General features: G+C 36.4%; 1 protein-coding gene across 2 annotated transcripts in view; it reads left to right on the forward strand.

Moving 5' to 3' along the window:
* LOC306860448 (sterile alpha motif domain-containing protein 10-like) overlaps positions 1 to 13,739 on the forward strand; it is a 92,611-nt gene that overhangs the window by 73,637 nt on the left and 5,235 nt on the right. For both annotated transcript variants that reach the window (XM_079402175.1, XM_079402174.1), the window contains one exon: positions 8,831 to 8,971. In XM_079402175.1, the coding sequence (XP_079258301.1) occupies positions 8,831 to 8,971 (141 nt within the window). The remainder of the gene's footprint in view (positions 1 to 8,830; positions 8,972 to 13,739) is intronic.

Genomic DNA, 13,739 nt, shown 5'->3' on the forward strand with positions numbered 1-13,739 from the left:
TAGGTCCTTCCACAACATTTTAATTGGATTAAGGTCTGGACTTTGACTCAGCCGTTCCAAAACATTAACTTTGTTCTTCTTTAACCATTCTTTGGTAGAATGACTTGTGTGCTTGGGGTTGTTGTCTTGCTGCATGACCCATGTTCTCTTGAGGCTCTGTTCTTAAACAGATGTCCTGAGGTTTTCCTTTAGAATTTGCTGGTATAATTCAGAATTAATTGTTCCATCAATGATGGCAGGCTGTCCTGACCAAGATGCAGCAAAACAGGCCCAAGTCATGATACTACCACCACCATGTTTCACAGATGGGATAAGATTCTTAAGCTGGAATGCAGTGTGTTCTTTTCTCTGAACATAATAGCTTCTCATTTAAACCAATAAGTTCTATTTTGGTTTCATCCATTAAATCTTTCTCCAATAGTCCTCTGGCTTGTCCATATGATCTTTAGCAAGCAATTTTCTTTTTGGAAAACAGTGGCTTTCTTCTTGCAACTCTGCCATGCACACCATGGTTGCTCAGTGTTCTCCTGATGGTGGCTCTCATGAACATTAACATTAGCCAATGTGTGAAAGGCCTTTAGTTGCTTAGAAGTTACCCTGGGAACTTTTGCAACCTCACAGATTATTACACGTTCTGCTTCGGAGTGATCTTTGTTGGTCGACCACTTCTCGGGAAGGTAACAGTGGTCTTGAATCTCCTCCATTTGTACACAATCTGTCTGACTGTGGATTTGTGGAGTCCAGACTCTTTAGAGATGGTTTTGTAACCTTTTCTAGCCTGATGAGCAACATCAGCTCTTTTTTCCGAGGTCCTCAGTTATCTCCTTTATTCGTGACATGATTCACTTCCACAAACATTATCAGACTTTGATAGATCCCTGTTCTTTGAATAAAACCGGTCACGTACTGACTTTGATAGTCATTGCACTGACTGAAAACCCCTCTGCACAGATGGACTCTAATTTCACCTTTAAATTAACTGCTAAACCAAGAGATTCACATACTTTTGCCACTCACAAATATGCAATATTGGATAATTTTCCTGAATAAATAAATGACAAAGAAAATATTTTTGTCTCATTTGTTTGATTCGGTTCTCTTCGTCTACTTTCAGGACTTTCAGGACATAATCAGATTTTCAGTGCGAAAATCTGATTATGTTTTGGGTCATATTTATGCAGAAATATAGAAAATTCTAAAGGGCTCACAAACTTTCAAGCAGCACTGTATATATATATATATATATATATATATATATATATACATTCATACACACACACACATTTATAATGAGCATGATTTTAATTCCTGAAACAAAATTCACTTTGATTAATTTTTGGGGCATTAAGTTAAAAATGTAAGAGTGATTAAACTGCCTTCAAAAGAAAACTTTAAGTCATGAATTTGAATTTGAAACGCATGCATTAAGTCATGTGTTTCAATCAAAAGTGCAGAAATAACAGTAAATTATATGTACATTATAGAAGAGAGGAAAGGCCTTCGTGACTGTGTGTAAAGGTAAAAAAAAAAAGATCTTAATCTTTTTATATTTTTCTGACAATGCAATGTTAGTTCAGTTTGCAAAAAAAAAAAAATTACCTTGAAAATGTATTTTAAAATGTTTTTGAAAAAAAGTCCCCAATCTGCATGTACTTTTGTACATGATTTTTTAAAGTAGATTTTACAAATATTATTTTCTTTTCTTACATTGTCATTGACCTAGTAGGAAGTCACAAAATAACAATCATGCCTGGTTATTTTGCCGGTTTGTGATATATTTATATATCAGTCCACTTTCAGTCTTTTTTGGTCATAAATGTAAGATAAATCGAAATAACCAAGTGTGCTTTTTAAGACCAACTGTTTGAAACCATTTTTCTGTCTCCTCTTTACTGCAGCTCATCTTGTTTTTGACAGCACCTCTATCACTATCCTGAGGGTGTTATTTGGGAGCACATTAAACCCGTCTGCAGGGAATTCATTTCTGCTCTGTTCACCTGTGTTGTCTGTGATACACAAAAGCCTCAGACAAACAGCAATCCTGGATAAAGGTTTCTGGAGGGCTGAATTTAAAAGCACTGAATTAGTGTGTGTGTGTGTGTATATATATACTAGAGAGCTTTACAAAAGGTTGTGAACAATGGAAGGACTATATCAAGATGGAAAATACAATGCAGCTTATGAAAAACCCCAAAATAGTCCAAATATCAACCTCAAGAAGCACCTCTGGCTAGTTACGGACGTTTCCATTATCAGCGTTATTAGCATCACCCATGCTCTAATTGTTCCTTCCAGCCTGCTGTGAATGACTGGGAAGCGAATGAAGTCCCCACAGCCATGTGTGAATTCCTGGAGCTGGAAACTGGGTCAGTGTTGGCCCATGACTCACGTGTCCTCTAAAGCCTCAAGGGGCAACTGGAGGTTGCTCCATCACAGCGCTCTGGGTCACTGGAGCATCTCTGTCCAATAATCCCCCATGATCCCCTAGTAGTTAAATACACTAGCAATTTGTTTAACAGCCTATACATCAAGCTTAACAGGATATACTTCAGTGACTGATGCTTTTTAGCATGAAGATGGATGAATGGAGAGCGCAGTTTGGAAAGATTGTTACATTAGCTTGAATATGAATTTGTCCTCAATTTATTCTGAATTCGATGGTTTGATTTTGGCAAATGAGAACAACAGTATTCATTTAGACTTGGCATTTTTCCAGTAATTTATACAGAGATTTAAACAGTATAATGTAGTGTAGCCTGTTTTTATACAGTAAATGCATTTTTACTACCCCAAAAAATACTATTAAATTTACAGTAAAAATAAACGGCAACTGTGGTTGCCAAATATTTGATGTAAAAAAATATGGTGAAAATGTTTCAGGTGTTACAGGTGTGGGTGCTTGTACATTATACAAATTATAACATTATATTTCATTAAGTGTTATAATGTTAATATACCAATCTGTCTGAACTACCAAAATCTAATTTGTATATTAAAATGTACTGATAACCACCGTAATAATACAGGTGGTAAAATAGACAGCCACTTGATGAATTAGAGTTCATAGTAAGTGATTTGTCCACAAAACGTGTAATATTTATATAGAAATTATTCATATGGTAACACACGACACAAAATAATTCAATAAATAATAACTAAATCAGAAAACGTAACACAAAAATAAGAAACAAAACTAATCAAATATAGCCTAATTGTGTTATGTGTCATGCTTTACTTTTTTAACCATAAAGTAATTCATGTTTTTTTTTTACTTTCAAAAACTATAAAGTGGACAGTATTTTACAGTAAAATTACATATGATGCAATGTTAAATATTTTACTGTCATTTTTTCCCCCCACCCTTTTATTCCAGTGCGACAATGTCTATTTCCTATGAATAAATAGATAAATATTAAAATATAGTTATATTAATTATTTGTAAAATATTTCTTAAAATTTGCTATGATAAACTATGTATTAGCGGTCCCATTGACACTAGATCATTCACATTTATAAAAACTGTTTGATGCCCTCCAAAAGACGTGATATCAACTTTTGAGCCAATTTGACAAATGCTTCTCTGATTTAGCATATATAATTTGTTGTTTCTTTGTGTGTTACATGATTCGTCAAGTGTGACACATCCATATATATCACATAAAGGAGACGAGCAGCTTGATAATAGAGAGAGCTGCAGTCACAAGTTGAGGATATCCCAGCACATTCACTTAGTTTGAGCCAATGCAATTTAATAGCATGCAAATATGTTCAACAATCTTACTGAAATGTACTTTAAAAATCACCTTTCCAAAATGAAAAGGCACTTCCCATTTCCACTTGAAGCTCTTTGATTTCTATACTGTATATTATATATATAGATAGAGGCAAGGGACACAGCTTAATAAAGTGGTGTCTGGTGAATTACTGTGATTTACTGTAATATGCTGAGGATGGGCCATTTCTGTGTGGTGCTTTCAGGCCTTTTTTCTCTCTCTCTCTTTCTATCTCTGTTTGGGATTCACCTTGCGATTCCATTTAAGGGCTTTGTTCTTTATTGTTCAAACACACAGATGTCCTCTCATACCGACTGCCCCATTATCTCTTTAACTGTAGATATTTCTGTAAAATAGCTTCGGTTTTGCAGCTGATCTCTTCCACTGTACAGTAAAGCACATTAAAGACTACATAAAATTGAAATTGCTTTTCGTGAAGAAAGCTTTTAGTCAGTGTCTGTTAGCTTTGAGGTCATCTGTATGTTAGTGTTCTCATAAAAGTTAGGAGTCAAGTAAAGTTCTGGGAAAACAGACCACAAATATTAATGATCTCACACTCATGGGTGTATCCAATTGGGGGGAAAAATGTTTTTTTTGGGGGGGGGGGGGTTGTCCAGTAAAATGCTGTCTAAAATTATTAAAGTACTAATACCATCTGTCTTTGATAGAGTAGCAAGTAGCAAGTCATAGTTTGTTAGTGTCTGCAAACACTCCGACTTCACCTACTGTTCATTTTTTTATAAGCGTCTTGTGTCACTGTGACGTAAAATAGACCAGCCATTCATTATGTCTGGACCAAGGACGGATTATTACACTGACCTGCCCTGGGCACCTGGACACAGATGTCTAGCACCATCTGTACACTGAAAGCGTGCTGTGTGGTGTGACGCAATACAACACAAAGAGATTGCGACGGTATAATCAACGAGTCTCTCTGCCTCGCAATTGTAGCGTCATTGTGCACTTGCTGTGTAGATAATCATCCTTGATTATTATGGCAACAGTCCAAGCTAATATGCATTGTTTCTGCATCTCATCAGCACCCCCTGCTGGTCTGGAGCCTGGCAGGCCTGAATACAACCCAGACTCATTGGAAAAAACATGCCTGTGATGAAATTTCTGCAAAGTAAAATTATTTTGCTTCTTGGACACTTTCACGACACTATCAAAGTGAAGTGTCCAGAGAATTGCACTAAAAGCACGTTCAGTTTTATTCAATAGATGAACCAGAATCTGGCAACGATTTATGTTTGTTGTTATATGTATCTCAGCAGTTCAGAAGTTAAATGTCTAGTATTTGAAAAGGCATTTGAAAATAACGTCGTAGCATCTAGGGCTGCCAAATAAAAGTAGAATTTTGATTATTCGTCAAAAAAAACAAAAAAAAAACAAACATTCTAATGCAAAAACATAGCATTCGAATTTTAGTAGTGTGTGAAGGCAGCCTTATCAGTGGCACACGAGATGTGATGATGATTTAAGTGTTGCATTTTAATGTCTTTGTTAGCCATTAATATTGCAGAAAAAAGAGAACATCAATTTGGAGAAGACCTTGTTTATGTCAAAACTGAATCCAAGCTGTTCACACTGAAAGCATATTTTGCACATTTTCTAGAGGGACATCCATCACAGTTGCACTCACATCTCACACAAGAGAGCCGCATGTTCAGAAAGCCATGCAAAATTAATGTAAGTTCAACTTTTAAAAAACATTTTTCCCATCCCACTGTTTCTCGTTTTTTACATGTGAATATTATTTAAAACATTATTGTAAGCACTTTTTTCACAAGTAGTCATGTTATTTTATTGCTTTGAATAAACGTGCATTGCTCGATGCGCCCTCTTGTGGCCTCAGGAGAGAAGCCAAAAGCTTTTCCCCCCTAAATGACGCTATGCCTTTTAAATTCATATATAATATGAATATTGATAACATTTAAGTACAAAATTCGAATGTAGTTTTTCAGCTATTTTTATAGCCCTATAGAATCTAACCTAACCTATAACGTTAATAAAAGAAAAAATGAGATAAAATCAAATTTGCTGAGGCAACCATGGCGATTTAGCTTCCTTTTACATGTTTTCATGCTCTGTTATCATGACTTGTGATTCACCAGACTTGTATTCGAGGACTCGTAACTCTGGACTCATAAAAGTAATGCTGTACCGGGTGCGCTACTGAGCAAGTTTACTTCATCAAAAAAGCCACACATATGGAGCTGATATGTGATACAGACTTCAAAATGTTTGAGTTTACAAATCATGCACTTTGGTAAAAAGTATTTTGAAGGCATAACAGTACTGTGCAAGGAACTGCATATAAATAGCTATTTATTAATCGATGATATGCCCTGTAATCATAATTTGTGAGAAAAGGAATAAGTTTTTGGTGTTTTACTGCCACTAGATCCGTTTGGGTACTTTCGTGTTCTGGTCTTCAAGTCAAGTCACCTTTATTTATATAGCGCTTTTAACAATGTAAATTGTGTCAAAGCAACTGCAGAATAACAAAAAAGGAAAATAGTGTCAATAATGTAAAATGAAAAGATTAAAAAAATATTTTCAGTTAAAGGCATTTCATTATTGAATTCAGTGATGTCATCATCCAGCTCAGTTCAGTTTAAATAGTGTCTTTGCAATCAGGTCGACGATATCGCTGGAAATGAAGTGTCCCCAACTAAGCAAGCCAGAGGCAACAGAGGCATAGAAATCCAAGTAAAAACGGGGTAAAAAGATAGACTGAATTGAAATATAAAAATGTGCACAGGTTTAACGTTATATTATCGGCTTGTGAAATATGTTAATTTGACTAGAAACACCAGAGACCAGAAATGTAAAGCACCTCTCCAATCGACTTTCACGTTCAGAAAAAGGTGGATAGAGGCATGTTTTTGTTATGAGGCTATAGTATGTGACCCAAATATCTACAGTATATAGGCCTTTAACCAAACTTCCTGTTTAAATTGGAAATATGTCAGCAAATGAAAGAAAACTACGCATGTCATGCTATTTTTAGCTGAATTGATAGTCAACCTTTCTGCCTCTAACCACTGACTAACCAAGTGGAGTCATTTTGTTAACCATGTCTGAACTTATAGAAGTTTCTGTAACCGAATCTCACTTATGAGAAAGTAATTAAACGGCAGGTAGTGGTTTCTCTCAAGGGACAGCTCATGAAGTTCTGTAAACGATCTGTAAAATGTAATCATCGCCATCTAATCCCTGAACCCCCAAACCACACTGCACTCATCTCTCCAATTCCACTACATCATCAGAGAAATAGCCACAGCCAGCTGTTATTAAGGTCATTATGTTTCATTTACAGAGGGGAATAGCTGTCCAGCACCGATGTTCCTGGACACACACCACACAAATCGATACACTCATCCAAGGTCACACAATGGGCCTTACGTAACCCGACTTCATTAGTAATCATCACACAAAGCAATATGTGCCGAAATTGAACACATTCATTAATGTGGCCTAAAATAGACTCTGGTTACGTAAACTTTATGCGTGGCGGTCTTGTGAGGGAGTGTCTGTGTACTTGCCAGGTGAGAATGAGGATGGATGATTATACTGTAAGAGAGAATGAGATGATTTATGCATCTAATTAGAGTGAGCACATTCAGGGCAAATGACAATAAATTCCCCTGCTTTGTGATATTTTTGAAGAACAGGACTCAGACAGTGAGGTACATGCAGGCTTTATACCGTCGGTCTGTCTGACTGCTGAGGTAAATAAACTCTCTTTTGCAAAACTAGTAAGCTGCCTAGCTGTCTACTGCCTACATGGGATGCTGCCTTCTGAGTTAGCATTCTAACTGAAATTGAGTTTTCAAGAGATTTGTACAGCTCTACATTGGCTCCATGAGCCACAGAAATATCACTTCTCAAGGGACGTGAAATGAGAGATGCAAATCACAATTGATTTCAGTAAGGTTTTAGCATGTTGCAACTTAGCTACCAATATTGTAGCCTAATAAGCAAAAAAAAAAAAAATGAAAAAAAAAAATACATTGCACACATAAACACTGGGTAAAATGTAACATTTTAATTTTGATGAATTAGTCTGTGCTGTTTTTTATTTAGACCATTTTCATTAGACAGAACTTATATATTATAAATGTTTATGTAAACCTTACATTTTTTATTTGTATTTTGTTGTATTTTACATATTTTTCTTAATTTTTGTTCACTTTTTTGTTATTATTATTCTGACCTGTGACTCTTTGAGCTGCATTTTATGTTTGAAAGGTGGCATACAAATAAATTGTGGTATTATTTTTCTTTTATTTTGTTTATTTATAACATTTCTCTCTACTACAATTGCCAAATTGGATTTTCTTTCCCTCCACAAAGCTTATATCAATCTATTTTGGGAATGTCATATCCAGTATACATGCAGTTCTGCTTTCAGAAAGTAGGATATTATTTTTTAGAATTTACAGTTTGTATATAATTTTAGCTAGTGTATATCCTTTTTTTAATTAGACCATTTTAATTAGACTAATAGCTTTGCAAATATTTATATTTTTATTTATATTCCTTTTGTTGCTTTATACTGTTGAAATTTTTCTTATGTATTTTTTTTTATTTCCTGTATTTTTTTAACTGCATTTTAAGTATGTAAGGTGCTATATAAAGAAATATGTTTGTTTGTTCTAGTTGACGTTGTATCCACCACCTCGGATTAGACAACGACAATGTATTGCCTTATCCAAAAAGGATATATTGGCCAAACTGGGGTGTTTTGGAAAGAAGCAAAGCTAAAATTGTACAGCACAAAGGGAAAGCCTTATTAAATCTCTGGCTACTGGTTTCATATTCAGAAAGCAGCAGGACATCTGCAAGACTTTTTCTTGTCTTGTTCTGTTGGCAAGACTTGTGACATTAATTTGATGGCTTCTGTGGGGATTTAAACAAATGTAAACCAATTCCATACTACTAATCAAAATTCCTCTGGATATAATCCTTTGCTGTTCCGTCTCGCTATTTTACAAAGCTGGCACTGACTTTTTAAACTGTCATTCATCCTGCCTCTCACACACTTTGTTTAGGTCGTGCCCTGTTGCGGTTGAATGGAGAGAAGCTGGAGAGGATGGGTATAATCCAAGAGACAATGAGACAGGAAGTACTGCAGCAGGTCCTACAGCTACAGGTCAGAGAGGAAGTGCGTAACCTACAGCTGCTCAGCAGAGGTGAGAGGTCAACACCTGAAACACACAACCTCATCTGCTCTTAAGTTAATCGTTATTGCTGCAGTTGACTAGAATCTCCCATGTGGGACAGAGATTCATTCAAAGATTGTATGTAGCATAACCTCTTCATTTTAACCTTATAACTTTCCTAAAAGTGATAATATAATTTAAATATATATGCTTGTTTATGTGCTTTTCTGTCTTCTGAGACATAAGTGGAAAACAAAGAGTACATTTACATTTAGTCATTTAGCAGACATTTTTATCCAAAGCAACTTAAAAATGAGGACAATGGAAGCAATCAAAATCAACAAAAGAGCAATGATATGCAAGTGCTAACAAGTCTCAAATGGCTTGATGCAGTAGCAAGGTTTGATTTTTTTAGAAAAAGAATAGAGCAAGCTAGTGTTTTTAACGTCTTTTTTGCTTTTGTTAATTGTATAATAAATAAAAAGAAACAAATATATAAAATACAAAAAAAGCTAGTTAGTGTTTTTTTTTAAAAGAATAGAATTAGAAAAGAGAGTGCTAGAGTTAGAGGGTCAAATAAAGATGGAAGAGATGTGTTTTTAGCCGATTCTCGAAGATGGCTGAACTCAGCTGCTCGGATTGAGTTGGGCAGGTCATTCCACCAGGAGGGAACATTTCATTTAAAAGTCTGTGAAAGTGATTTTGTGCCTCTTTGGGATGGTACAATAAAGTGACGTTCATTTGCAGAACACAAGCTTATAGAGGGTATATACAGTAAGTCTGAAGTGATGAATTTAGGTAAAGGGGTGCAGAGCCAGTGGTGGTTTTGTCTACTTTGCGTTTCTGCCGGCAAACATGTTTATAGTGCATTATATTCGATGTGTCCATTGCTAGCACAGCAAATCTGGTTGCCATGACCTCACAAGCTTGCTGCTGCTCTATGCATAATAAAACCGCTTAAATTGTACATGTAGTGTGAATTTGTACGTTTACTACAGAAACGCTAAAATGTATTTAAAAGTTTGACTGACCAAATCGACTGGCTTGGTTTAGCCCCCCAAGCTCAAACAACAAGCTATGCCTATGGTGCTCAGCCGCCATTAAATTCATAATAAGAAGAAATGTGCATGCGTGACGCACGAGAACCAGTGAGATTTGTTCTAGCGCGTCACACGTCTGAGCTTCTGTGTTCAATGTATTTGATGCACACTTTTGTAACGATCACTCATTCATTTATCGTTTACTTTTATCTGATGTTGGACTATCTGAGATGTTGTTGTCATAACATGACATTTTCAAATTAGTAATGGCGGCTTGGGCTCAGCTGTTAAACTGTCAAACTGAGAAATGAATCTGTGGCGGAAGGAGAAGAAGAGAGGGTTTTTAAAGAAAAGAAAAGAGGGTTTTTTTTTGGAACACTTGTGCCGTCGAACTGATGTATAAACGCAATATCACACTTGTAGCAGTGTTATATGGCTGTAGGCTATATCAGCATCAACATAATATAATATAATATAATATAATATATCAACCAATTCAATTTAAGAACCAGAAATATATAATAAAACACACACACACACACACACACACATATCATTCTCTGCAAATATCTCTGTTATTAGGTATTCTGTCTTTTGGGATAAATGTCTTTTTGGGAAACAAAAAGCTATATGTTTCTCTTTTTTTGAAGCTCACTTAAATACAACTTTCAAAGTTTCAAAGGACAACCCATAGTTGAAGACACAAAGTGTGAGGGTCTCCTCGGAGCAGATGCGTCCTCAGAACTCCCGTCTCAGCAAGTGTCAAAGCCCAGTGTACCCCACATTAACAAGGAAAGGGAATTAGAGACCACTTAAACGCTGTGTCAGGGAATTCTACCAACAGCTTAGGGGGCAATTTAATTTAACACTTCACCAAGTCCTGGTCTCCGTGCTTTGATAAAGGAATCTAATTGAGCCACCCAGAGGAAAAATCCTCACCTGAGGTTCAAACAGAGGACCTGGGTGAGGGTTCAAACAGGTGAAGGGTGTTCGAGAGAGGAGGACGGTCAAATAAAAGTGCCGTCAATGCTGATTAGTTTGTTTCTGATAGTTGCCGTCACCTGTCAGAGCGTGTTAAGTCTGGCCCCTGGAGACTGTTAGGCACGGCTGGAGGACACAGCTTATCTGAGTTTATTCTTAGATGTGTCTCTCAGCCAGCAGGGTTTCCGCTGGACGTCTAAACAGATGCCGTCAATAGCAGCCTGTCATATTTGATTCAGTTGGCATGAATGAAAATATTAAATATTGATTGGGTGAAAAACGAGAAAGCCAGTCTGACCATAGAATGGACAAAGGGCCAGTTTTACTAACAGCTTATAGCAAATCGTCTTTTGGCGTTAAAATTGTACAGTCAGTTTTTACTAAAGATGCGCAGTGACGAATTAGCGCTGAAAAGACTAGACAGTTATTTTTGTGCCTGACCTTATTTATTATGAATTTGTAGGAGTTTTCCTTTCAGACGCAAAATTTATAGAAGAAGAGTATTCAAATGAATCACGCAACACGTTTTACTAACGTTTGCGCTCGTCAAATTACTGGCATTTGTGCTATTGTTTAACGCCCAAAAAAAATAGGCATCGCAGAGAACAGAGCGCATTGTAGAAGTGAGAGGATTTTTTCCATTTGCCAAGCCATGTTATTTTTCATTCGCTTCAGGAGATAAAAGACGACTTGGAACCCTCAACTAGGAGTCATGCAATACCAGTTCAATCAAAACTTCTAGCAAACCTTCATTTTTTGGCCTCCAGTTCTTTTCAACGTACTGTGGCCTCTTTATTTCTTGCTTCTACCACGCGCTCTCTGTTCTCTGCAGTGCCTCCTCCTAGCAACAATAATTGCAATAGTTTAAGACATGCTTTTTTGATGTTAAATAATGGCGCAAATGCCAATAATTTGACGAGCGCAAACATTAGTAATACACATTACGTGATTCATTTGAATACTCTCCTCCCATAACTTTTGCGTCTGAAAGGGAAACTCCTACAAATGCATATTCAGTAAGGTCAGGCGCAAAAATAACTGTGTCCATGCCTTTTCAGTGCTAATTTTTCACTGCACGTCTTTAGTAAAATCTGACAGTACTATTTTAATGCCAAAAGACAGTTTGCGTTGGTGCAAGCTGTTATTAAAACTGCCCCTTAATGTGTTGATACTAGAAACCATGACATGAAAGAGACATAGCTACACTTCTGTTCAGAATTCTTTTGGGGGGATTTGGAGGTTTGGGATTTTTTTTATGTTTTAAAATAAATCTCTTATGCTCACCAAGGCTGTACATCATATACCCTTAAAATTGTATTTTAAAACTCTTAAATTATGTATCGTTCATTTTTTAAATGATTTATTTAGGGACCTTTTCCCTTTACCAGTACAATAGAGATTTAACAGGAAAGTGGAGCGAGAGATGGGGGAATGGGTTCAGGACACGACCCAACTCTTTATTTGACGAATCCATGTCTGCTTTAACACAACAGCTACTTTTATGTCTTGTGCAACTCACGTACCAGTGCTCCAACAAATATGGTTTCATTTATCAGTATAAATATATCAATGTAGTAATTTACGATATACAGTATGTCATTGAGGGTAATAGCTTTCTGTCTTCTGCCCAGTAATTTAGCGTTGTCTATTAACAATCAGCTTGATGCCCATCAGAGGATTTCTAGACTGGACTTCTCCTGCTCTTTTACCGGCCTCTGTTAAAACTCATAATGCTCACATGAGTGATTCGGAGGTGTAGATTGACCTTTCAGTCCAATTGCTGTTGGTATTTATCCTCTGCAATGTTGCCTCTGTACTCTACTAAATTGCTTTGTTCTTTTGGTTCCCAGTAAGGCTAAGTAATTCTGCCCTCTTCATTCCTTGCCGAACCCTCCTCCCTCCTCTCACCAAAGCAATTTAGCCCGAGAGCGAGGCAGATTCTCCCAACACTATAATTGCTGTTTCTACTGAAACACCAAACCTTATTACCTCTTCTCTAAATTACCACCCAATCGTCCAACTGTAATAGCCTTAAACATTTCACACAAATAGAAGAGAAAAACCTGTGATCCACTGCTTCATCATAGCAAACAATGCAATCGTTTGTTCCAGTTAACAAAGCAAGTCAGTTGCATGGAAACATCCTTTTTTTAGCTTCACTGTCATGTTTTGGACGTCACTTGCTCGTCACTCGAGCTCCACATGTTTATTTAAACACTAATCTTGCGTAGATGTTTTTCCTGAAAAGGATTCATACAAATGAATGCATGATGTTTCGATGAATTTTTAACGTGCTTTGTAATGCACTTTGCTTGTGTGCTATTTAGGGGGGTTGTAAAATTGAAAGCTTTAGTGTTTCATTTCATACCACAAAATGAAGATCTGAGAAAAGCTAAAACACATATCAAACCGAATATCAAATGTGAAATGATTTTTTGTTAAACGAGACAGATTTGTGATGCTCAGAGAAATGATAAGTCTTCAACAAACCAATTAAATGTTGATGTAGCTAACGCTGTGAACCCGACGGGAAGTCTCTGAGACTCAGCTTCATTTAGAGCAGAGCGACCCACACAAACTCCCTGAGACATCCACTAGCGTAATCAGCTTGTCTCCTCCATATGCCTGTCTCCATCAGGAGAGCACCCTGAGGCCCTTGCAAACATCTGCCATAACAAGCTACTCAACACACATTTTATTTATATATATATATATATATTTTATTTTATATTTTTATATATATATATATATATATATATATATATATATATATATAC

Source organism: Barbus barbus (assembly GCF_936440315.1).
Source record: "Barbus barbus genome assembly, chromosome: 41".
Classification (NCBI taxonomy): Eukaryota; Metazoa; Chordata; class Actinopteri; order Cypriniformes; family Cyprinidae; genus Barbus; species Barbus barbus.